Consider the following 26,296-nt stretch of genomic DNA (forward strand, 5'->3'; position numbering starts at 1 on the left):
AAACTAAAAGTACACCATCTACCCTTTGGATTGTTTCTCTTCCACACCCCTTATTTTCCTATTTGAACCTCTTGAGATGGAATGACCATGCCAGGGATGAAATATAGGTTCAGGCTTCAAGGAGCATGAGCAGAAATCATGACTGAAGGGTGAACCAGACAAGTCCGCATGTAGGTAGTTAAAATTCTATGCCATTATAAGCACTATCCAAAATAAATTCATGATCTGTAAATACTATAAATCTTGTAACTGGTGAGCTGGAGAGTTTTATTACTTCATTTTGAATTTGAGATAGGAGATTCTACACTCAATGAATATTCTCAACTGTATTGAAACTTAGGAAGGAGTAGACATAATGGAAAGAATTTTATATATATATATATTAATTCTATATTGTTAAAACTATATGATAACAACATATTTGAATCTCTGAATGCGTAGATATCAAGAGACCCAAGAAAGTAAAATATTGTACAGAATATTCCAAAGAACTGAAAATATACATTGTAAATTCTATATTTTAACCTTTGAATATTTCATCTTCTACATTAGAATGAATCCTGGGATTTAGAGAGAAATGATGAATTTAGCAAGATACCATGATGCAGGAAAAGGGGGGAACAACCTGAATTTATTTATACTTCAGTTTGCCCATATAAAGATGTGAAAGATCTAGAGGAACAGCTTGCATAGAGTCCAATTAAACTTAGATATTGCATTCTGAGAAAATTTAGAACCCTTGGCTGGATTTTTATGTGTCCTCACATATGAGCTACTGCTCCCAGTGAGCCATACCATTGGTATCTACTTATTCTCTGCGTGCATTTATCCCAGATTCTCATATCATATATGGAATACAGTAAGAAGGCTACAAGTGTGCACATCATCTGTCTAATCTATACATATCCATATGTATACGTGTGCATATGTACGCACATACACACATGTCTAAAGACCTCTTTCATTTTCTGCTTCAGGTTTGACCACTTCTAGGTTATGCTGCTTTTTCTTTTTGGAGCCAACCTAAGAAGTGACCTTGGGAGCTCCTGCTCCGCGGGCAGGCTCGGTTCCAACCAGGGACACTCTGGGGAGTTCGGAGCAAGGAAGGTCTGGCTTCCAGAGGAGGCGCTCGGGGATGGCGAGGAAGGTCTGGCCAGAGGGTGAAGGGGCTGGCACTGGGCGGGGTGCTGAGGGTTGAGGAAGAGGCATCACAGGGAACTGGAAGAATCTTGGCTTTGAGGAAGAGCCCCGCAGAAGGGCTGAGCAGGTATGGGTTGCCGTGATGGAGGGGATTGAAGGTCTGGCTTTGAAAAGGGGTCATTAAAAGGACTGGGTTAACATGAACTCAAGGAAGGTCTCCAGAGGTGTAGTGACGTTGGAAGGGGAGGTTTGCTAGGAGGGGACTAGCCTCATCTTGGGGCTGCTAGGGACGAGGATTTGGGGGATATTTGAGATCAGTCATATTGTCCTCGAGCGAGCAACGGGCGCGTGCCGGGAACGCGAGGCGCATGCGCGTTCGGGGGGGGGGGGGGGGGGGGGGGAGGGTCACATGCCGAGCGCCCCTTTCTCTTATCTTTCCTCCCCCTCCCGGGCCGGCGAGGCTCTGTGAAGACGCCAAGATGGCGACGAGCAACTATTACGGTTTCGCGCCGGGTGCCGGCCCGCAGTACAGGTACCTCCCGGCCCCGCCGCCCCTTCTCCCCGCGCCTCTCCAGGAGCGCCGGCCTTTTCCAGATCCGGCTTCCTCCGTCTTCGGGTGCCGGCTTCTCAGAACGGAGCCGGGCCGGGACTGTGGCGTGTGGCGGGGGGGAGCTGGAGGCAGCGCTGCGGGCCCGGGGAAGGCGGAGACGCTGCCCTGTCCGGCCGGGCTTGGCTCAGCCCGGCCCAGTCGCGGCCGCTCGGTGCTCCTCTCCTCGGGGGTCCGGGGCCGGCTTCAGTCGCAGCAAAGATGGCGGCGTGGGCGGGGGCATATACATGGGGTGGGGTGGGGGGGGGGGGGGGGGGGGGGGGGGGGGGGGGGGGGGGGGGGGGGGGGGGGGGGGGGGGGGGGGGGGGGGGGGGGGGTGTAGAGAGAAGAGGTTCTGAAGGCAGGAGAGAGGGGACGGGCGGGGGCAGAGTCCTCGACAGAAAAGGGTAGGCTGAATGGATTGTGGGGCCGCAGAGATAGAGGGGGAGGATGGAGGAAGGATCTAACGGGAAGGCAGGGGCCGAACCAAGGATAGACTGGGTGCAGGAGGCGGGGGATGGGGAGGCGAAGGACAAGGGACCGTGCCGGGGCCGGGAAAGACTCTTTAAACCGGCTGGGGGAAGCCGGCTCTGGGCTGAGGGGAGGAAAGAAGAGCCGTGGGAGGCAGCACGGGACGTGGGGGGAAGGGTATGGAGGGGGGAGGGGGAGGGGAGTGTGTGGGCGGCCGTTCGGGGATGCTGGGAAGGATGCTGGATGCAGCCCCGGGGGGGGGGGGGGGGGGAAAGCTTCTGAAGCGGGACAGCAGCGCGGGGGGGGAAGGAGAGGGGGGGGGTGGGATGCGCTGGGGTTTGGCGGTGCCTGCCCAGGTCTGCGGGAGGTGTTACTCCTGAGAGGGAGGGGGAGAGCTGGGGCTGTAGGGAAGGATGGGGACCACGTACGCGTGGGGGTGCATCACCGGGAATAGGATACAGTTATAGGAGAGGTGGGTGAGACTGTGTGGGAAGCAGATCTAGGCATTGGGAGGGGGTGCAATGGAAGGATGGGAAAGGGACGGGAGGGGGCTGGAGGGGGCTGCCCACAGAGCATTGGGGGTCGTTGTTGGTAAAAGGGGGATAGGGAAGAAGGTGGTAGAAGAAACTAAAGGAGTCGTGTTATGGTAGTTTGAAATCTTAAGGAATAGAGAAATCTGGGACTAAAGAGATGGGGGCAGGGATCTATGGTTAGGATAGCTTGGGGATGGGGAAATGAAGGATAAAGAAAGGATCAAAAACCCTGAGGTGAGGGAGTTTGTGGAAGGACAGGCAGGAAATGGGAGAACTAGATATAGGGCATCAGACATTTGGGGTACGCCCACAGGGATGAAAAATCAGAGATTTGACAGGAGAGGGTAAAGAAGGGGCTTATCTGGGTTAGGATGGAGATTTGTCTGGCAGGGCAGTGATTATAAACAGTTGAAATGGGGAAGGCAAGGAAACTGAAAACCTGGGCAAAAATGGGCAAAGAATTGTGTAGGGAGAAGGAAATTTGGAGAACCTAATAGGGAGGGAAGGCTCTTCCTAAGGATTAGACATTTTCTGAAGTATTTCTGTAACTCAGTTTCCCAGCCCTCCCTTAGGAATAGTTGTCATTCTTTCATTTTTAGTACTTGCCTGGGAGAAGAGGGAAGGTTTTGTGTTTCTCTGTCTCTCTGTCTGTCTCTGTCTCTCTGTCTCTGTCTCTCTGTCTCTCTCTCTCTCTCTCTCTCTCTCTCTCTCTCTCTCTCTCTGTTTTTCTCTCCTCTCTTTCCCCCTCCCTATTTTTGGTTTCCACTGTTTTTCACAACAAACCATACCATTTATCTGTTCTCCCCTCTCTAGTTTGGATGCTTCTTTTTGCATTTTTTAGCCTATCACATAAGTGTCAAGGGTCAATTCCCAGATCATAGAAATGCCTGATTAGCTATTGGTTACCAAATACTTTAGGTTCTTGCTCTTTCCATTTTTTCCAATTCCAATATTTGCATGTCTCCACCCACTGTATTTCAGTAATTGGGATAACAATTAGCTCAACCCTTGCTTATAACACTCTTACACTATTCCATTTTTCCAACTTTGGGCTTTTTTTGGTATGTTAAGGAAACAAAGGCCAAACTTGGATTTGGGGACGATAATTTAGAAGAATATCAATGTATTTATTTAATGTATGCAGCACTTTAGGAATTATATTTTGTTGCAGCTGCTGATAATGGATTTTATGAGGAAAGCCATCCTGGCCTTCTGTTTTCCTTGAAGCAGATTACTTCATTTTTGATGTTTTACTCACTTTTATTGTCATCACAGATCTATGATCGTAGTTAGTGTTTTTTTTTTTTTTTGGTTTTTTTTTTTTAAAGGAAGCCCAATTGCCCATTTATATACCTTGTTAAATAGCAGAGAAATGTACCTCTCTACTCCAGTTAGATGGTGGGGAGAAAGGGAGGAGATGCTTGAATGTTGAGCTTTCTTTCACAATTATCTCTTGGAGAAAAATTGAGTTTGAATTGTTTTAAACTTTAAAATGAGTGCTTATCTTTAGTAAATCTCTTTGAACTAAGGTATTTGTAAAATATGATTTCCTGCATTTTTATGTTCTGATATAGTTGATGAAATGTACCCCTAGCTGTGTATGTGATAGTACTGTGAATGAAGGGGTGCTATGTACAGCAGGGTTTTGAGTGTCTTTAAGAGCATTTGTAATGTACAGCAATTTGTCATTTGAGAAAGGAATGAATTTTATTCAGAGCCAAATATGAAGGGAAAATTGATAAATAGACCTAAGAGAATTAATTCTAGATTTGAAAGATGTTAAGTAGAGTATTTTCTTTAAAGTTGTTTCTTGACTTCAGTGTCTTTAAAATGTGGATCTTTCATATTGTATACTTAGTTTAGGAAAAGAAATATGCATCTAGACAATTAGGTGGCAAATCTTTTTAGGTTTTTGCTTTATTGAAGTATTTTAGCTAGTAATATTCATAAAGGACATTCTATAAATAGAGACAGTATTTTTTTATATCCTTAAGATTGTGTCTGTTCAACTTGTTAGAATATTTCACAGATAATTGTATCACTATTAATAAACAGGGTACTGATTTGAAACATTTCAGTCACTAGACAGCAAGATATATTGGAGGTTAGTTAGAAAATCTGAAAATAATTTAGATTAACATGGTTTTGCTTACCATCTTGATTCCCCCCCTTGTTTCAATTCCATTTTTAAAATAAAATGTTTCATAAGCTTTAGTATTAATACCATAAGCTTTTATAATTAAAGACCATTCCACTTTGCAGAGTTTAATTCTACACTGTTTTTAATTGACATCAAGTATGTTTTGGGCACCAGTGAGTTGGAGAAAGCTGTCATGGTAGTCATATTGCGATTCTTCATATGCTTAAATTAGATTGGTGATCAACATGTTGTAATGCTAACATGTCATTTTGGAAGCCTGTTCTATTAGAAAGCAATAAAGTATTCACAAAATAATTTTTTTTAAAGCTTTGGTGATTCTGGAGATTGCCCCATTCGCTAGCTTTCTAGACATAGATTTAAATCTGTATATAGCCATTGCTATACTTTTATGTAATATTTTATTTAAGTAAAGATGCCATTTAGTTTATAGGTCCTTAGTTTAAGAAACTATATATCTTTTGTACTGAGAGTATTAAAGCTTAATGGTTTACTTTGTAGCTTAGCTGAGTAGTTTAATGCTTTAACCTTTTAACTTTATATAATACTAGGTAGTTGAAGTCTTGAGTATCAGTGCTGAGTAGAAACAGTTGTGTGATAGAAGTTTTCACTAGTAATGATTAGAAAATAAATGCCTGTGGTCTAAGGTAGGCTTGTGTAGCATTCTCTCAAATGGGCTTCTACCCTCTCATAATGAAGAGGCCAGTAGCATTTGTACCCTTGATCACAACTGATGTCAAGGATCATAGCTGTTCATTCTTTTCTAATGAAGGAACTTCCTTTAGTTTAAGATTACTGCCGTAGAGAATGAATCTGCTTTTGTTTTAGTTTGATTATAGTCTGCTTATAATCTTATAGTCTGCTCACCCAGATTGTGGTTTAATATGTTTTCCAAAACTTAAAAATCCTCCTCAGAGCTGGGAAGCTGAGGAATATATGGTAGGATGTCATTAGCATAGTAATGATAACCCCAGCCATATCTCTCAAAAATTTCTCCCAAAGGCGATATATAGATACTGAAAAGCAACGGAATCAAATCGACCTGTGGGGAGCACCACATGCAATCCCAGTACTGGCAGATGGAAGATCACCTAATATCACCGATTGTGGGAGCGCTCTGTCAGGTATGACTGAAACCTGTTTAAAAACGGTCCTGGTCATACCCAGCCTGGCCTCCAGGTGGTGCTAATTAAGGTCTGGTGATCCACACTATTTGACCTCTCCCCGGTGAGATGTTACATTTCTACTCTTTCCATTGTGGTGAGCTACTCAATAGAATAACAACTTTTAAGGATAGTTTGGCATTAGGTTGCTTGCAGGGAAAAAGCATTTCCCCACATGGACTCTTTTCTGCTATTCTTAAAAATATTGGGGATAAGCACATTTGGTTAAAATATTAAGCTGAATTTTAATTAGGTTTACTGAATTAATTTACTAGATTCCCCCTGGCCATATATTGTAGAGCAGGATCAGTTTGCATTTGAACTCTGATTATATATCCCAAAGGAGGATAATCAGAAAGCTTTTGAGAGATAATTGAAAAAGAAATTCTCCTTGATTCAATAGTTTGTTGCTATTTAATATATTTTTTTGGAGAGTCTTTCCAATGTAGATTTAAAGTATCTCAGGATTGAGTCAGCTTGTGTAATTTTTGTCATAATTTCTCCAAAACTAATTCTCTACATTGCACTACCCTGAAAATGAAAGCTTAAAGTTTTTGTTGAACATAAATTTTAAAATCAAAGATTTCTGTGCATTTTGATGACAAACAAAATGGTAAGGCTGGATAGTTTGAAATGTACTTTTTTTGAGTTTTCATATTATTAGTTACAGAATCGAGGGAAAATAAAAGGCAGGAAATGCGAAGCCATTTCTCATGAGGCAGACATTTTACTCAAAGAAGCAAATTGTCAGGATTTTGGGATACATGGATCTTTTCAAAACATAGGATGTACTTTTCATTCAAAGTCTTGTCTTTGAATTTCAGAAGTCAGTTTTTGAATTCTTATCTTTTAAAAAAATTTTTTTACCAGTTTTTTTTTTACTCATGCTATGTTCAGAAAGTATGTATAACTTAAAATTAATACAACAAACATATTGAAAAGCAGCTTTGAAATTGTTTTAATTCTTTTTATATGGGTGAATTTTTTGTTTCAGACTAATCTAAGAATTATGTGACATTCTAGATTGGGCTAGATAGTGTGGGAAGTGGAATGGTGGGAGAGTCCTAGAAATGTAAAGAAAAGGTAATTAAAACTATCATTTTAGTCTGTTTAAACTAGTATGTTTAAAATCTTCAAAATTTCAAAAAAATCACAGATTTTTTTTTTTTTTTAACATTAAGGTATAATGCAAATTGTATTGTCCCCATACCTATAGAACCCAAGGGTAGGGAATCTTTTTTTCTGCCAAGGGCCATTTAGATATTTACATCATTCATGGGTCATACAAAATTATCAGCTTAAAGAACTCAAGCAGTGGGAGGTTGTTGTCATTTGCAGTAACCTTGTCAGGGCCAGAAATGATTTCTTGGGCCTTATACTGCCCTTGGACTGGATGGTCTCCCGTTTAGAAGAATAAATACATCATAGCCAATAGAGAATCATAATGATGATAATAATAATAATAATGCATTTTATAGGCTTTTAAGATTTCACTTAAACTTCTGATTTAGATGAATTGTTTAAGAATTTCTTACACAGATGAGAAATATCCAGGATGAAGTAATGTTAAATTAAAAATATTTTTATCATGGTTCTGCTTTATAGGGTCTGTCAAGTATTTTATTCATAAAATCATTAAATGTTAACATTGGAGACTTTAGATCTTAGAGTTTACTCCCTTATTTGAGATAATTCTATCTTAATTTGAACTAAAAATGTCTTTTAAAAAATAAAATAAGATATAGAGTTTACTTGTATATTAAAAGCTTATTTTTGAAATATCCATTATTAAGTTCCTCATGTCTACCACCAAGAGTCATAGTACATACAATTTAGTAAGCTTTAAGACATTATCATGTACCAAGTATTGTGTTAAATACTAGAGATATGAAGACAAAAGGAAATAGTCCTTGACCTCAAGGAGTTTCCATTTGACTGGAAACAGTAAGACATCTTTCAGGCAGAGGCAGAAAGATGAAGTGGAATCAGTAAACTTGGGCTCCAGTCTCTGCTGTTCCATTAACTAGCTGTGTGAACTTGGGTAAGACATTTTATTCCCCTTCCTAGGCCTTTTCTTCTCTCATATGTAAAAGATGGTGTTGGACTTGATGACATCAAAAATTCCCTCTCAGCTTTAAGATTCTGTGTGAAAATTTTATTTTTTTATAGTTTGTAGAGTTTTTGTAAAAATAAAGTTTTGTTTGGCCCTTTAGCACACGGCCACTTTCTTTTCTTCCACCCTTTCTCCCCTCCATAAGATATCTTCAAATAGCCCATTTTGAAGATTAGTACAACTCCACTACTTGAGAATATTTTGAATTTGAATATTGTGGTTTGTAAGGTTGTCTGAACTATTCTGTGCAAATTTTAAAAAAATTACCAAAATATTCAAAGTAAGTAAATCTGTGTTTGGGAATATAGCAGGAGAATTTTCACTTTTTGTAGAGGTAAGCAATGGGTATGTGTGTATACATTCTTTTTAATTTTTTTAAGGTAAGTTGGATTTGGAGCAAATATTTTTCTGTTGCATTATTATAATTGAATTCAAAGGCATTTTTCTTTATCATTGACTGGGAATCCAAAAATTGTGAATTGTCATATTTTGTAACTGAGAAATTCATTTCAGAAAATCTGAATTAGACATTAACTAATTCAGATTAAATTTTTTGAAGAGAAAAGCTTGGGAGAGGAATTGACATTAGTGTTTTATATCATTTGGAAATTAATCTTTTCAAAATTCTAATGATTTCATCTTAGGTTGATAGAATCTTGTGCTGGTTTGATGTTCTTTGTAATTAATAAAAAACTACAATTGTTGTTCTTGGTTTTTATGCCAAGTTTTAGAGGTCAACATATTTATTGGCTTATTGTAGACATGGTTTTGGAAGTTTTCAGTCCCTTTCATCATGATTAGTCTTGAGTGTCTGAATGAACCAATTGTACGTTTTTATTATTTTGGTTAATAATAATAAAAGGAATTTTTATTGTCAGCTTCAGTCTTTTGAATATTTCCCATTTGTACTGCTTAAAAGAAGATATACAATGTTTTTTATTCAGCAGAATATATTCTATATATGCACTTAATATTTTACTGGCGTTATCATTAATTCAATTGATCTTGACAACCTCCTAGTGGCTCAAGATGTCACATACTTTTTCAATATGAAAAGGAAGCTGCAATTATCCTTACCACCAAATCTTATAAAGACCCAGCTCTCTCAGTAATGAATGAAACTTTCTTCTCCTGGAAACTGTCCTAAGCCACTCTGCTCATTGATAGGGTAGATGTTTGGCTTTGAGCACATTTTCCTTAGAGCTAGTGATTTGGAGTTACATTGTTGACTGCATTTAAGTTAAAATGGATGACTGCCTTATAATAAGGTAAAGTTGCTTTATTTTTCTAGGAGATCAAGCTATTTAATCAGGTTAATTATGCCTCCGAGTACATTGGACTGTTTTCTTAAGGTAACAGATAGTTTGACTAGGATTCCCAATCTGAAATTTGTATTTCATAGAGATCATTCCCATTCCCTCTTATTCTTTAAAAAAGAAGAAATATTCTTATTGCTTTGAGCCTTCCAGAATTGTCAAAATTAACCAAGATGAAGTCATGTACTGTTTGAATGGATATATGTGTATATACTGTATATTGTAATTGTAATGTATCTTAATGCTAATAAAGATTTAAAATATTCTTTCTAATGAATGCCTTGAGTGAATAAAAATATGTTTCATGTCTACATATCTGAAGAGAAATTCATGAAATACTTTTAAGCTATGTGTCTCAGTTTTCTACTTTTAAATTAGATATAAATGGTTGGATTGGATGATTACTGTGTCCCTTCCCATTTTTAGGGTTTGTGATTCTATAATTATGCAAACTGAATATTAATATTTGTGATCTGAGAGAAAAATTTTTACTTTTTCGTGAAATTTTCTTGTGGAGATTTTGATTATTTCATTGTTGCCACAGCATTAGGAAAACTGTTTTTTTCCTTTCTTGTGCCCTTTAATATTGCTACAAATGAACAGGATTTCATTTTCAACAGCGAATGAATTGGATCGTGGGACTGACAATTTTTGTGTTTTCATTTTAAACCATTTTTCCCTTGGGGAGAGTCCTCATAGAGATGGATTTTTCTTCATTTTTTTTGAGAGTTAGTTTTGTGTGTTGGAAAAGTTTTGGATTTCAAGTCAGAAGACCTGGGTTTCCAGTTCTGGATCTGCCTCTTGTAGCTGTTGAAACTTTGGGCAAATGACTTCACCACCCCTCTGAGCCTGTTTCCTTATCTCTATAAAGGGGATAATACTTTGCCCTGCCTATCTCACAGGGTTGTTGTGAGAGAAGTGCTTGACAAATTTTAAAATGCTATATATCAAGGTGAGCTATTGTTATTATTTTAAAAAAGAAGTACTGTCAGAAATTTCATTATTGTGATTTAAGAAATAAATATTATTTGCCCTTTTTCTTGATAAAATGTTTTATAATTTTACATTAATATTCTTTCAGTGATTCTGTGAAGATTCCATTCAACATATTAATAATGATTATGTGCAAATATGAAGGGGATATTATATCCTTCCTCTTGAATGATTTCTAAGTATTTTATCACCTGAAATATTTTTTTCATTGGAATGTGCTTCCAATTGGAATATAAGCATTACGTTTCAAGCTTATGAGGTATTCACATAAGTGCCATAATATTTAAGATTTTTTGAAGAGTATTGTGCTTCGGTGGAAAGAACATTAGAGTTAGGAGTCAGAACATCTGGCCAGATTCTAGTTTTTCTTCTGTCACTAATTTGTTTTATGACTGTGGACAAAGGGAAATACAGTCTTGATGTCAGGTTTTCAATCTTTAAAATTAGGGAATCAGAATAAATAAGTGTATTAGATCCTATTCATCTCTAAAATGCCATGATGATTCTCTCGAAATATAGGTAATGTCATTGTTTTTTTTTTTAAATTTTTTTATTTAATAGCCTTTTATTTACAGGATATATGCATGGATAACTTTACAGCATTAACAATTGCCAAACCTCTTGTTCCAATTTTTCACCTCTTACCCCCCCACCCCCTCCCCTAGATGGCAGGATGACCAGTAGATGTTAAATATATTAAAATATAAATTAGATACACAATAAGTATACATGACCAAAACGTTATTTTGCTGTACAAAAAGAATCAGACTCTGAATTATTGTACAATTAGCTTGTGAAGGAAATCAAAGATGCAGGTGTGCATAAATATAGGGACTGGGAATTCAATGTAATGGTTTTTAGTCATCTCCCAGAGTTCTTTTTCTGGGTATAGCTAGTTCAGTTCATTACTGCTCCATTAGAAATGATTTGGTTGATCTCGTTGCTGAGGATGGCCTGATCCATCAGGACTGGTCATCATCTAGTATTGTTGTTGAAGTATATAATGATCTCCTGGTCCTGCTCATTTCACTTAGCATCAGTTCGTGTAAGTCTCTCCAGGCCTTTCTGAAATCATCCTGTTGGTCATTTCTTACAGAACAGTAATATTCCATAATTTTCATATACCACAATTTATTCAGCCATTTCAACTGATGGACATCCATTCAGTTTCCAGTTTTTAGCCACTACAAAAAGGGCTGCCACAAACATTCGTGCACATACAGGTCCCTTTCCCTTCTTTATAATCTCTTTGGGATATAATACCAGTAGTAACACTGCTGGATCAAAGGGTATGCACGGTAATGTCATTGTTAAAAGAAGTTGATATCTTGACAAAATGAGCCGACAGCAAATTTACCATAACATAAAACTATTAAAGGAACATATACAGTGCACATGTATTTTAAAGACTGGTTTTAACCCTAATTGGTAATAAGTTTTAGTCCATTTTCTTTACTTGAGGATTTTCCTTCTCTAAGGGCTAGCTTTTGATGGCATGGATGATTAAGTAGCTGTCAGCATTTGCCAGATTCCTGGAAGGAGGAAAATCTTTTGAATGATAGATGGTTTTAAAGCCATTAATTTTAGGCTCTTAATTATGGAAAGTGTTTATTAATACCACTAGTTTTTTGATTACATGATGCCCTTATAGATTAGTTTTGGAAGATGTCAGAGGGAGGAGGATTCAAAATCATATATTCAACTGGATAAACCCATTAGGGTAGTTGTATACTCAGATTCCAAATTATGTCTTGATTTTATCAAAGCTACTTTTTTCTCCATTAAATGATTTTTCAATGATTTTAAACAAATGTTTATTAAGTGCCTACTATATGCAGAGCTAAGCTAAATGGTTACAAAGACCATAAAGTACTTGCCTTTAAAAAGCTTATAGTCTGGTGAGATACAACATGTACACAAATAAATCTTAAACACTGCATATGTACATATCTATACATGTGTATATATATACACATACACCCACATTATATATGTGAGTATGAAATAAACAAAAGTTACACCAGAATTCAAGAGGGAAAACAGCAACTAGAATCAGCAAAGGCTACTTCTAGGAAATAGTATCTGAGTTGTGCTTTGAAGCAAGCTAGGGAGTTAAAAGTTAAAGCCAAAGAAGAGGTAGGTGGTACAATGGATAGATCATTGGGCCTAGAGTCAAAAATATCTGACTTGGACAAATTATTTAACCTTTGTACCTCAATTTCCTTAATTATAAAATGAATATAATAATTGAGAGGATCAAAGGAGGTTATATTTAAAGCATTTAGCACAATTTCTGACATCTAATAGGCACTTGCTCTTCTTCCCTCCCAAAGAGAGATATATTTATGTTCCAAACATGAGGGGCTACCTATTCAAAGTCATGGTGAAAAGGAGGTGAAGTATGAGTGGAGAGTAGCTGAGAGTCCTATTTAACAAGACCATAAGACATTGTAAAAGATAATAATATGAAACATGTATGGAAATGTAGGTGATGGGATAAATATCAGTTTTGTCCCAGAGACAATAAGAAGCCACCTAAGATTATTGAGTAGGTATTTGGAAAAGTACAATACTTTTTAAAAAGAAAAGAAAAAGTATTAGCTATGTGAAAAAAAAAAAAGGTTTGAGTGGGAAAAGTGAAATGCTTATATCTCTTAGGAATATTAATTTGGCAGTTATTTGAAGGATGGATTGGATGGAAGAAGAATATGTAAGAGTGGAGACCAATTAAAAAGGTATTGCAATAGCTTAGGGGTGGTGAGAATTGGATTTACAGTAGAGGCTATGGAAACGGTGGGAAGAGGACAGACAAATTGTGAAAGAAGATGTGACTGCATTTGGCAACTGATTAGATCTGGAGACAAGAATTTAGGGGAGGGAAATAGTTAAGAATGATTTCAAGGATGTACATTTGGAAATTGGCCTTTCATATGAATAGGAAAGTTTGTAAGAAATGATGGATGGATTTGTGGGGAAATGAATTGTTTTGGATGGGGTTTGAGATACTGAGGAGGCATACAATTGGAGATGTCCTAAACATAGTTAGTTATAATGATATGGAGTTCAGAAGGGATTAGGATGGGATGTATAAATTTGGGGGTTATCTGACATATACGTTATGGTGGTGAGATTTTCAAGAAGAATGTGTAAAGCAAGAAGGTGTCCCAGGATAAAGCATGGTGAATGGTCACATGTAATGGCTGATAATCAGTGAGGATGACTGAAAATGAATGCTTAGGTAGGAGTACCAAGAGAGCAGTGTTAATAAAAGGCAAGGGAGAAAAGTATTCAAGAGGAGATTATCAACAATGTCAAAATTTGTAGATAAATTCATTGCAAACTTTTAAGAGAGAAACCTTAAGATGGGAAGCCAGACTCCAAATTTAGAAAAGAAAATGGCAAGGAGGGAAATGAAGATAGTGATGCTAGATGACTCATTCTAGATATTTAACTTGGGTAAAGGAAAAAGAAACTTTAGGATGATAGTTTGAGGAAATGATATGATTAAGTGAAGGGTTTTCTTTTTTTTTAAAGGATAGGAAGACCTGGCTGTGATTGTAGTTCTTGGGGAAGGACCAGGAAATAGAGTTTAAAAAAATAGGGCGACAAACTCCTGAAGGAAATAAAAAGGAATAGAATCAAGAGCACAGATCAAGAGTTGGCTATGGCAAGAAGGGTAACCCTTGCAGCAAAGATAGAAACAAGGAAGAAAATGGTAGCTGATGATGAAACTTTTTGAGCTGTGGAGTGGAGTAGAAGGTTTTTAGGGGAGATGGTCTTTATAATCTTAGCTAAGTAGACTTGAGGAGAAGGTTTGGGAATAGTCACTCTAGAAAGTGCTAAGAGTCAATCAGGGAAGAAATAAAGGATTGCTGTGCAAGAGTGAGGACCTACTTGAAATTATCACAAATCTGTAACAATTCCATTTGTCACAATGGAGTGACTTTTCATTAGATGTAAGTAGGAGGGGGAAAGGTGAGTGATGGAGAGAACACAGGCTTTGGTGTACTTGGGCCAAAGGTTTCTAAAGTAACTGATAGTGTGTGGTTGAATTGGTCAGCCATAGGTTCATGACTGAAAAAGGAAATGATGTCAGAGCAAAAATGATGAACTATGAGAATAGAGAAAGATGGGGAAATTGGAGATTATGGTGAGGATAGAAGATAGGTTTAGAAGGAGTAAGATAGAAAAAGATTGAGAAATAGTTATATAATGCAAAAGTAGTAAATTCAGAACCAAACAGAACGGTTTGATGGGTTATTTTATGTCAAAACAATTGTTTGAAACCACGATATCTAAAATGACTAGAATGTTTTTTCTTTGTCATTTTGTCCTTTCAACAATAGCAATGCTTGTATTCAGAGGCTTGATTTTTGATTTTTTGGTCATTCTTTACCACTAAATCCATTTCAAATTCATAAATATATATTTAGTGGTGGCCTCTCAGTAGTTATTTCCTTTTCTTTATATATGTGTAAAATGTTTCATACAACTAGAATTCTTAAATTGTGTGAAGATAAATTTTTATTATCCTTCAAGAAATTATTAATTCTTTTTTAAAAAAAATTCTGCACTTTGAAATAGATGTCTTCAACTAAAAAAAGTTTGCATACAAAGTTAAAAGTTTGAAAAGTTACTCTTAAGTAATCTTATTACACTTCTGATGAAGTTGATTATCAGGAAAGTTCTTGAATTTTCTTTAAAGTATAACCTTTAAATTACTTTGTGGCAGATTTTTTCTATTTTTCTTACTATTTTGGAAAATTAACTTTGTTCCTATATTAAAAAGCTTTAGAATATAATTTTCATGACTGATTATTTACTGAAATTTGTTTTATACTTTGTCTCTTTAAGGAAGATACATAAAAATTTGTTGGCACTTTAGGTAGTTTTTTTTTTTTTTAATTTAATAGCCTTTTATTTACAGGATATATGCATGGGTAACTTTACAGCATTAACAATTGCCAAACCTCTTGTTCCAATTTTTTACCTCTTACCCCCACCCCTCCCCAGATGACAGGATGACCAGTAGATGTTAAATACATTAAAATATAAATTAGATACACAATAAGTATACATGACCAAAACGTTATTTTGCTGTACAAAAAGAATCAGACTCTGAAATATTGTACAATTAGCTTGTGAAGGAAATCAAAAATGCATGTGTGCATAAATATAGGGATTGGGAATTCAATGTAATGGTTTTAGTCATCTCCCAGAGTTCTTTTCTGGGCATAGCTGGTTCAGTTCATTACTGTTCCATTGGAAATGATTTGGTTGATCTCGTTGCTGAGGATGGCCTGGTCCATCAGAACTGGTCATCATATAGTATTGTTGTTGAAGTATATAATGATCTCCTGGTCCTGCTCGTTTCACTCAGCATCAGTTCGTGTAAGTCTCTCCAGGCCTTTCTGAAATCATCCTGTTGGTCATTTCTTACAGAACAGTAATATTCCATAATATTCATATACCACAATTTATTCAGCCATTCTCCAACCGATGGACATCCATTCAGTTTCCAGTTTTTAGCCACTACAAAAAGGCTTGCCACAAACATTTGTGCACATACAGGTCCCTTTCCCTTCTTTATAATCTCTTTGGGATATAATCCCAGTAGTAACACTGCTGGATCAAAGGGTATGCACAGTTTGATAACTTTTTGAGCATAGTTCCAAACTACTCTCCAAAATGGTTGGATTCGTTCACAACTCCACCAACCAACTCAACCAAATGCATCAATGTCCCAGTTTTCCTGCATCCCCTCCAACAATCATCATTATTTTTTCCTGTCATTTTAGCCAATCTGACAGGTGTGTAGTGGTATCTTAGAGTTGTCTTAATTTTCATTTCTCTGATTAATAATGACTTGGAGCATTTTTTCATATGACTAGAAATAGTTTCAATTTCTTCATTTGAGAATTGTCTGTTCATATCCTTTGACCATTTTTCAATTGGAGAATGGCTTGATTTTTTTATAAATTAGAGTTAATTCTCTATATATTTTGGAAATGAGGCCTTTATCAGAACCTTTGACTGTAAAAATATTTTCCCAGTTTATTGCTTCCCTTCTAATCTTGTCTGCATTAGTTTTGTTTGTACAAAAACTTTTCAGTTTGGTTTAATCGAAATTTTCTATTTTGTGATCAGTAATGATCTCTAGTTCTTCTTTGGTCATAAAGACCTTCCCCTTCCACAGGTCTGAGAGGTAAATTATCCTGTGTTCCTCTAATTTATTAATAATTTCATTCTTTATGCCTAGGTCATGAACCCATTTTGACCTTATCTTGGTGTACGGGGTTAAATATGGATCAATGCCTAGTTTCTGCCATATTAGTTTCCAATTTTCCCAGCAATTTTTATCAAACAGTAAGTTCTTATCCCAAAAGCTGGGATCTTTGGGTTTGTCAAAGACTAGGTTGCTATATTTGTTGACTGTTTTATCCCTTGAACCTAATCTATTCCACTGATCAACTAATCTATTCCTTAGCCAATACCAAATAGTTTTGGTAACTACTGCTCTATAATATAATTTTAGATCTGGTACAGCTAAGCCACCTTCATTTGATTTTTTTTTCATTAATTCCTTGAACCTTAGGTAGTTTGTTTATGGATTCTACCTTTAGTCAGTTGGTAACTATATTGGACAAATCATTTAATTCCCCTTAAGTCTTAGTTTGTTGATCTGTGAAATGAGTGTAAATTTTATTTATACTCTTCTACTTTACAGCCCTGTCATAATTGACTTCGACTTGTAGTCAGAACATTAGCAAATTAGTTCTAGCTACACATCATCAGGTGTTCTAAAGTCTTTGGATTACTTAGCATTCCCTTTTATTGTGAGTTTAAAAGTAGATCTGGCTTTATGAACTTAGAAAACTTCAGTAGAGGGGCCTCTAGGTAGCACAGTGGATAGAGTACTAGCCCTAAAGTCAGGAGGACCTGAGTTCAAATATGATCGAGACACTTAACACTTCCTAGCTGTGTGACCTTGGGCAAGTCACTTAACCCCAATTGCCTTAGGGGGAAAAAAAGAAAGAAAATTTCAGTAGTAAATGTGTCCATTAGCAAGAAACTAGCCTTTATAGTATTTTCTAAAATAAAACAAAAACCCAAACTCTCAATGTACTGTGTTAGTTTACCAAACATCTACAACTTGAGTAGAATTATTATGTTAGTTACACATTAATAATATACCAATAGATCATTTTAAAAATTTGACAGTTTTCCAGTAGGGGTAAGTAAAACTATGTAACCACAATGAATTTGGGAGTGATTCCATTATCTACCCATTTTTCTTAAGAACCAGTGTTCTTTAAGAGAACTTAGAGTTGTGTTTTACTGTCAACAAGGAGGCAAAGTAGATTCCAGACTGGGCCTGGAGTCAGGAAGTCCTCAAATATTATCTGTGTGACCCTGGGCAAGTCATTTAACTTTTATTGCCTTAGATTTTTTTAGCTGTAAAATAGGGATAATAAAAATACTATGTCCCAGGACTTTTGTAAGATCATATGATATAATATTTGTAGAATGCTTAGCCCAGTATCAGGTACATAGCTGGTATTTGATAAATCTCTTCCCTCCCTCCCTTCCTCCTTCCCTCTTTCCCTCCCTCCTTCCTTCCCTTCCTCTCTCTCTTCTTCCCTCCCTTCCTTCTTTCCTCCTTCCCTCCTCCCTCTCTTCCTTTCTCCCTTCTCTCTCCCTCCTCCTTCCCTCCCTTCTCTCTCCCTCCTTCCTCCCTTCCTCCCTCCCTCACTCCTCCTTCCCTCTCTCCCTCCCTCCCATCCTTCCTTCTTTCCTCCCTCCTTCTCTTCCTCCCTCCTATCCTTTCTCCTTTCTTTCCTCCCTCCTTTCCTCCCTCCCTTCTCCCCTCCCTCCTTCCCTCCCTTCCTTCCTCCCTTCCTCTCTCTCTTCTTCCCTCCCTTCCGTCTTTCTTTCCTTCCTTCTTTCCCTTTTCCTTTCCTTCCTTCCTTCCTTTCTCCCTCCCTCTCTCTTTCCATCCCTCTCTCCTTCCCTCTCTTCCTCCCTCCCTCCCTTCTTTCCTCCCTTCTTCCCTCCCTTCCTTCCTTCTTCCCTTCCTCCCTCCCTCCCTTTTCTCTCCTTCCTTCCTTTCTTCTTCCTTCCCTCCCTCTCTCCCTTCCTTTCCTCTTTTTCTCCCTCCCTTCCTTTCTTCTTCCTTCCCTCCCTCCCTTCTTCTCTTCCTTTCTCCTTCCCTTCTTTCTTTCCTCCCGTCTTCCCTTCCTCCCTCTCTTCTTCCCTTCCTTCCTTCCTCCCTCTCTCCTCCCCTCCTTCCCTCCTTTCCTTCCTTCCTTCTTTCCCTCCTTTCCTCTTTTCTCCCTTCTTCCCTCCCTCCTTCCATCCCTCTCTCCTTCTCTCTCTCCCTCCTTCTCTTCTTCCCTCCATTCCTCCCTTCCTTCCTTCCTTCCTTCCTTTTTTCTTTCCTCCCTTCCTTCCTTCCTTCCTTCCTTCCTTCCTTCCTTCCTTCCTTCCTTCCTTCCTTTCTCCCTCCCTCCAGCTGCTCTCTTCTAATACCTTATATTTATCATTTATTTATTATATATGAGTTTATATATATATATATTCAGTATATGCTTTTATATGTATTGTCTGATGAAAAACTCCTTGAGAGTAGAAATTGCTTTATTCATCATATACACATAATGCCTGGCACATAATAGGCACTTAATAAACGCTTGTTAATTATGTTTGACTCTTCAGTCTACTGCCTATCATTATATGAATTACAAAATCATAGCAGTTCTTCTACTCAGTGATTCCTTTTGTACTTCTTCACTGTTAGAACCAAGCTAGTCTCAGTCTCTTGTTTTCCCTTTCTCTCACTCGCCCTTAAAAATATGGATATTTCTTGTTTAATACCACTAACCATGCCTTCTCCATTCACTACTTAAGTATCACTTTAGAAAGATCATCAGTTCTTTAGATTTTAATTTTTAGATTTTAAGCCTTCAATAAACAGTTAATAAATATGTGCCACTGTGCCAATTGCATGGCATCCTTAAAATCCTTCAGATACTCTTTGTATCTGGAACTAGACATTTAAGATTAGTCTTTAAACTTTTTTACCAAACATCTGTACACTGTCCTACTGATAATTTTCTCTTCTTGCCAGCTCCTAAACAATTTTGAGAAATTTACTGTATTTCTACAATTTTTATACTTGTCTTATGCCACTCTCTATATTGGCTATATATTCTCCCTTTAGTCAAAAATTAAGATTTGACTACACCATCCATGAAGCCTTGTTGGACCAAGATGAAACCGAGGTAACTGTTTCTTAGCTTTCTTCATTATTTGCCAAGTTAAGCTTCTGCTAATTAAACTGTGAGCACTCTGCTTACAAGTGTAAATATTTTTCACTTATAACTTATGTTCTTGTTGTAATCTTAATATAAATTGTAAATGTTTACTTTTTTGGGTTTGCAGGTATTAAAGTCCAACTATATACAATATAGACTTCTATATTAATTGCTTGTAAATTCTTAGAGCATAAGGAATATATATATGTTTGACTCATTTCATGATCTTAACAGCTAAAAGAATAACCATGTTTTATGATGACATTAATGATTATGTTATTTCCTGGGCCATAATAACTCACATTTACATAAAACTTTGTGGTTGACAAAGCACACTTAGAGCAAAGATGGCCTGATGGGAATCTAATTACAGTTTGAAAGGGACTAAAGAGGTGCTTAAAGTAGGAATCCTCTATAATATCCCTGACAAATAATTTTCTAGCTCCCCTTTAAAGTTTTCTAGTAGCAGGGAACACATTATGTTACAAGGGAACCCACTCTGTTTTTAGATTGATTATTAGGAAGTTTTCTCTTATATTGAGTAATCTGCCTCTGCACTTTCCCTCTATTATTTATAATTCTGCCCTTTAAGACCAAGCTAAGCAATTTTACTCTTACTTTAATAATGATAGCAGTTAGATATTTTGAAGGCAACTGTCATGCATCTCTTGAGTCTTCTTTCAGATAAATATTCCCAATGGTGTCACCTTTTCTTCAAGTAGGAAGGACTTCAAGTTCCTTCACCATTCTAAAATCCCTTTTCTGTATGAGTTCCTGCTTATCATCCTTATGTTAACATCATTATGTTAAAAATGAAGGCTGGTCTACCTAAAAAACAAGGTGGAGAATTCAAGGGACTATGTCTTCACATTCTAGAATTATGAGGAGCAATCAATTCGAACTGGCTCAAGCCAGTTGTTAAATTTTCAGTGTGAGCAAATTATACCTCTGAAATTAGCAAATGCTACAAATCAGGACTTGAAATTGTTTTATTATCTAATTTTAAAAAATAATGAAGAAAATGTTAATGCAGATTAAATTTAAGAGTGTATTATATGTACTTCCCCACCCCCCTCACCCCAACATACATTCCAGTATGCCACTGGAATGAAATATATTCCTTTAAAAAATGGAAATAAAGGACTGGATGATACTGATATGTCAAAGGGAAAGTTTGACTTGTGTTAAAAAGTAGGAGAATATAACAATATTGTAGGTGAAAGAAAAGAACTGTACATTTGAAGCTAAAAATCAAAAATTACGTATTTTTCTGGTTAGGAAACAATGATGCACTTGAAAAGGAAGTAGCTGCCTTTATTTTAAGAAATAAAATAGACCCATTGATGCGTTCAGGAAAGAGATCATCCAAAAGATCAAAGAAAGAAAAGTAGTGGTGGTTGGTGACTACATGCTCAAGGGACTACTGAGGTAGTTTTTTTTTTTTAACTGATCTAATAACTATAAAGAAACATTTTCTCTTTATGTCATGTGTTCAAGACGAAACAGAGAAACTTCCAAGATTTGTCAAAATATATGACTGGGGATTCATATGGAAGATAACTGATATTTCCAGAAGGAACCTGGGAAGCATTACCAGAAGTTATGAAATTTTGATCAGGAAACTGAAGACAACAGGGGTTTAAGTAGTATTTTCATTATTTTTTCATATTGACAATTAGATGAAAAACTAATTTGAAAAGTGATCAGATGGATAAGATCATAAGATCATACCTCTAGACTTAAAAGGAACTTCAGATGACAACTAGTACAACTTCATTTCACAGACCATGAAACTGAGAGCCAAGGTAGGTTGAATTGCTAGCTCAAGGTGATAATTGTCATAGGTGTAACAGTAGCTTCTAATATCTGAATAACAGAATCTTGATCAAGGACGGAGTACACATAACAATGACTGGTAAAAATGTACTAGTGTCTTGCAAATCTAATTTAAAAAAGACCTTAAATCAAAAAGAATGGAGGGAGAAAACTTGACATATATATCCAGCAAGTTAGGTACCATAGAGAATAATTTCAAAAGAAAAAAGGCTGATAGTTGGACTTCTAGTAAAACCTATGATTGCAAATATATTTTGCACACAGATGTCTAGAATATAAACAGGAAGAACTAGAAGTCCTAATGCAAAAACTCGAATTTGACCTCATAAAACTTGGTATGAAGACTGGAATATTGCTTTGGATGAGCATATCTTAATTAGAAGTACAGGTTACAGGTCAAAGATTGAGAAAGTTCCTATGTATACAAAATACTTCTAGAGGCAATTTTTGTTGTAGGAATGCATGAGAAACAGTGGATGCAGTGGTAACAGTGGATTTGGGCAGTAGTTAAATTATAGCATGTGATGTATTGGAATATTATTGTGTCATGAGAAATTACAAAAGATGCATTCAGAGCAATCTGGGAAGACTTATATGAACAGAACCAAAACAAAATCAACATAACTATAATAATGTAAAGGAAACGAACTTGAAAGACTTAAGAACTAAGAACCAATAAACTCCAGAACACTAATGACGAAGCATGCTTCCCACCTCTTGTTAGGTGATAGAGTAAAATGATGAATAAGGAAGGCATATGTTAGACATGACTAATGTGTGAAATTGTTTTGCTCGACTCTACTTACTTGTCAACAAGGAGAAGTTTCATTAGAGAAGGGGTGGAAGTAGGGACTAATGATATTGATGCAAAAAATAAAACATATCAACAAGACATGAAAAATATATTCAGAAGAGTTGAAGGAGGTTCACAGTTCAGCAAGGCAATGTTGGTATTGTTAGGTTAAATCTGAATTGTATTTTAAAAAAATACTGTGTGTAATAGAATTTCAACACTATCATATATAATCCTCTTTAATGATGGAAATTTATATTTGTTAAATTCATAATGCTAAAATTATTTTTTAAAACCCTAAGAAAAAATAGGTATAAGTTGGGAGTGGGGTAAGGTAGTATTGTATCTTAAGATATACTCAAATTCTTTAGTCAAGGCTTTCTGAGACTTGCCAGGGGCAAGGGAGAGAGGGTTTGGAAAGACATGAGGAAATAAATGTAGGTTATGTAAAAACAAAACATACTAGAATTTATTTTTTTTGAAAAGAATATATATTTATAAGGAAATCCAAGAGCCAAAAAGGAAAACATGGTAGAAAGTATTAGTGTGAAGATATGTGGAAGGAGAAAGAAGCGATTTTGTTACTATAATAAGTTAACTAAGACCAGCTAGACAGGAAGAAGAAATAGATGAAAAATTTGGAAATTAGATATGACCAGCAAAAGTAATTCTGAAGACAGCAAAACTTCCAAGGAGGAGGAAAAATAGGATTTATTTATTTGAAGAGTACAATGCTACATAAGGAATGCTACACTGAAGCCAGATTTTTAAAAAAATGTATAGAAGATGGAATCAAGGCTAGGTGACAGAGAATGAAGGTGAGACAGTCCTGCAAAAATGTCAGGAATGCTAACATTCAGAATGAGTGCAGGCTGGTAAAGGAAGCTAAGTTCAACAGAAAAACTACACTGAAGAAACAGAACTCTCAAAAAACTAGGATATGTGATGGGGTAATGATAATTGACACTCAGAATGTGCTTACTGAATTGAATTGTTGAATTGTCAGTCCACTTACACAACTATACCTCTTGTTCAGTCCCTTCTTGTTTGGACCCTTATTGTGACAAATGCTTATTGTCATCTCAGCTTCTAATTCCTTTTCTTCTAATTCCTTGTACTCTGTATAGCTGCTAAGAGAATCTTTCTTAAGTACAGTTCTGACCATGATACACTCCCCTCCTCAAAAATACTCAGGGGTCTTTAACCCAGTATTTTAAGGTTCTTTATGATCTGGCACTGGGACTCCTTTTCCAGTATTATTTATCTTTATTTCCCTTTACTTGCTCTGCATTTCAGCCATATTGTTCATGATCTTGAGAGTTTATCATTGACTTCCATGTATTGGCAGGTCTGTCTCCCTTGTCTGAAATATGCTCCCTCCTCATCTATGCCTATTATAATCCTTATCTTCAAAGCTCTACTCAAATACCCCCTTCTCACATTTTTTTTGTACTCTGCTTTTCTTTCATATATTATCTTGTATTTAATTTAAATGAACAATTTGTATTCATTCATTAGAAGGTAAGCCTCTTAAGGACAGAGATTTTTTTGTTTGTTTGGTTGCTTTTATGTCCCCAGTTTCTAGCACAGTGTCTTACACATAATTGATGCTTAACAAATGTATATTTAATTATAATAGTAATTCATCCTTTTCAAGGTAATGAAAACATTATTTAGTTCTTAATCTACAACAGCTAGAGAAATATTTATTCTTCTCACCTTTAATTACATCTTAACTTCTGAAAGCAATGGTCTCTCTTCATGATTATCCATTTCTATCTCCCTTCTTCCCCCTCCTTCTTTTTCCTCTTTGGGATCTGAGGCTTTTTCTTATTTATTTTCATGGAGGATAATAAAGAGAAAGACTTTGGCAGGGTCTAGGCAATATATAGGTATGATATGGATAGGAGATATGACTGTAGTCTTTAAGGACAGTCATGTAGAAGACAAGTTTTTTGACTTGTTCTTGGTTCCAGATTTTACAACTATGAGAAATGGGGGGAAATTGTTAATAGATCTTGAATCAACATGAAGAAACAATTCATAAAATTACAGAGCTGTTTGTGAGAGGAATGGATTAACTCAAGAAGCAGAGGATTCTCCCTCCTTGGAAGTCTTCAAGTGACAGTAGATGTATTTGTAGCCCTCCAGATGACTAGAAATATGGAACTTAAAAAAAAATTTCTAATCAAGAACATGTAGTTATGAATCATCTTGCTGGGATCATCAGTCTAAATTCGGAGACTTATTGGCATCTGTGGAACTAAATTAGACTTTCAAACTTAACTTGACACATCTGACATACAGTTCAGAGCTTTGTGGTCACTTAGGATGGGCAAAGAGGGCCCAGAAATCATTAGGATCCATCTCAAATCACTTAGGAATGATCTGGTATTTGGGGTAGGGCATTGGCCAATATGTGAGTCAGCCTTTGAGATTTTTGTTGATGTGTCAATTTACCCTTATATTGCCCTGGTATGAAATCTGACTGGTGAGACCAATGAACTATTTAAAATATTTGTTATTTGTATTAAATTTTCTACTAGTTTTTAAGTGAGGGAAGTTCAATTATTTATTTTATTTTTCAAAAGATAGCATTTGAAAAGTAGAAATGATGACAACATATTCAAATTATTTTGTGTTTTCTTTAAATCTCTCAAATTTTTAGAAGAAAACTTGCTTCCTATATGAATGACTAGTAAATTAACTTTAACTATATGGAGGTTATGCAATAGTTGCATGATTGAACTCTGTAATGATTCAATAAATTGATGTCAGAACTCAGGGAACTTGGTTTGGCTTCAGCATATTAATAACTTGCATGAAAGCATAAATGCCCTAGCTTAAGGGCATTTAGCTCTAAAAAGCTAAAAAGGATATCAAATATATATATATATTTCAACGCATTAGCTATGTGGGGCTAAATCTGATAAGAAGAAATTTAATGATGTTGAAAATTAAATCACGAGATTAAAAAATATAACACAAGTAAAGGATAGGGGGAAAGAAAGCATATATATATATATATATATATATATATATATAATGAAAAGAATAATTCTGGATTTGAAAAAAAAACCTGTCCACATTCATTACCCATCTTTTCTCACTTTTGGATTCTTTGTAATTTGGTTTCTAGCCTCATCACTTCACAATGTAATTGCTAGTATTTATGGCCTTTGGTATTGTTGATTGAACATTTGTTATCAGTCATCTCTTGTGACTCTTTATTTTCGATCTTTGCTAATTTATTCCTTCCTTCTTTCTTGCAAGTATGTCCAGATCTTCCCCATCTTGAAAAACATACCCTTACTAGACACTACTATCTCTCCTTTCCATAAAGGAGCCTTTATGATTAGATACCCTCCTCAACCTGCCATTTACAATTCTCTTATGATCTGGCACCAAATTTCCTTTCCAATATCGTTTCACATGATTCTTCTTTACCCACTCTCTATGTGCTTATACAAGCTATGTCCCTTGCCTGAAATGTTATATCCTCCACATGCCAGGCTGTCATAATCTAGCACAGCTAGAGAAAGCTATCTATCTCTGTTCCTTCTACTTCCTCTCCTTTCATCAATCAGTCAAACAATTAAGTATTTACTTTGTGTAGGACACTTTACTAAAATCTGGGGATATATCCTTTTGAATATGATCAATGCAAAAATTTGTTTTGCTTAACTGACTTGTAATTTGTTTTTCTTCCATTCTCAACTAAGAGTGTGGGGAAGAGAAGGGATATTTTTGCTGAATGAAAAAACCTAATTAAAATTTAGTCAGACAAAATCTGTATACACACACACACACACACACACACACATATATACACACACACACAAATATATGTATATGCATATTTTTGCTTATACTCTGAGGC

The 26,296-nt window shown here is 36.4% G+C and overlaps 1 protein-coding gene across 3 annotated transcripts in view; it reads left to right on the plus strand.

Annotated features, from left to right (window-relative positions):
• Positions 1-1,523: 1,523 nt before the first annotated feature.
• Positions 1,524-26,296, plus strand: part of ZFR2 (zinc finger RNA binding protein 2) — a 113,225-nt gene continuing 88,452 nt past the window's right edge. For all 3 annotated transcript variants that reach the window (XM_031947857.1, XM_031947858.1, XM_031947859.1), the window contains exon 1: positions 1,524-1,672. In XM_031947857.1, the coding sequence (XP_031803717.1) occupies positions 1,620-1,672 (53 nt within the window). In that variant the 5' untranslated portion in view covers positions 1,524-1,619. The remainder of the gene's footprint in view (positions 1,673-26,296) is intronic.

This window comes from Sarcophilus harrisii, chromosome 1 (genome assembly GCF_902635505.1).
Source record: "Sarcophilus harrisii chromosome 1, mSarHar1.11, whole genome shotgun sequence".
In the NCBI taxonomy this organism is placed as follows: domain Eukaryota; kingdom Metazoa; phylum Chordata; class Mammalia; order Dasyuromorphia; family Dasyuridae; genus Sarcophilus; species Sarcophilus harrisii.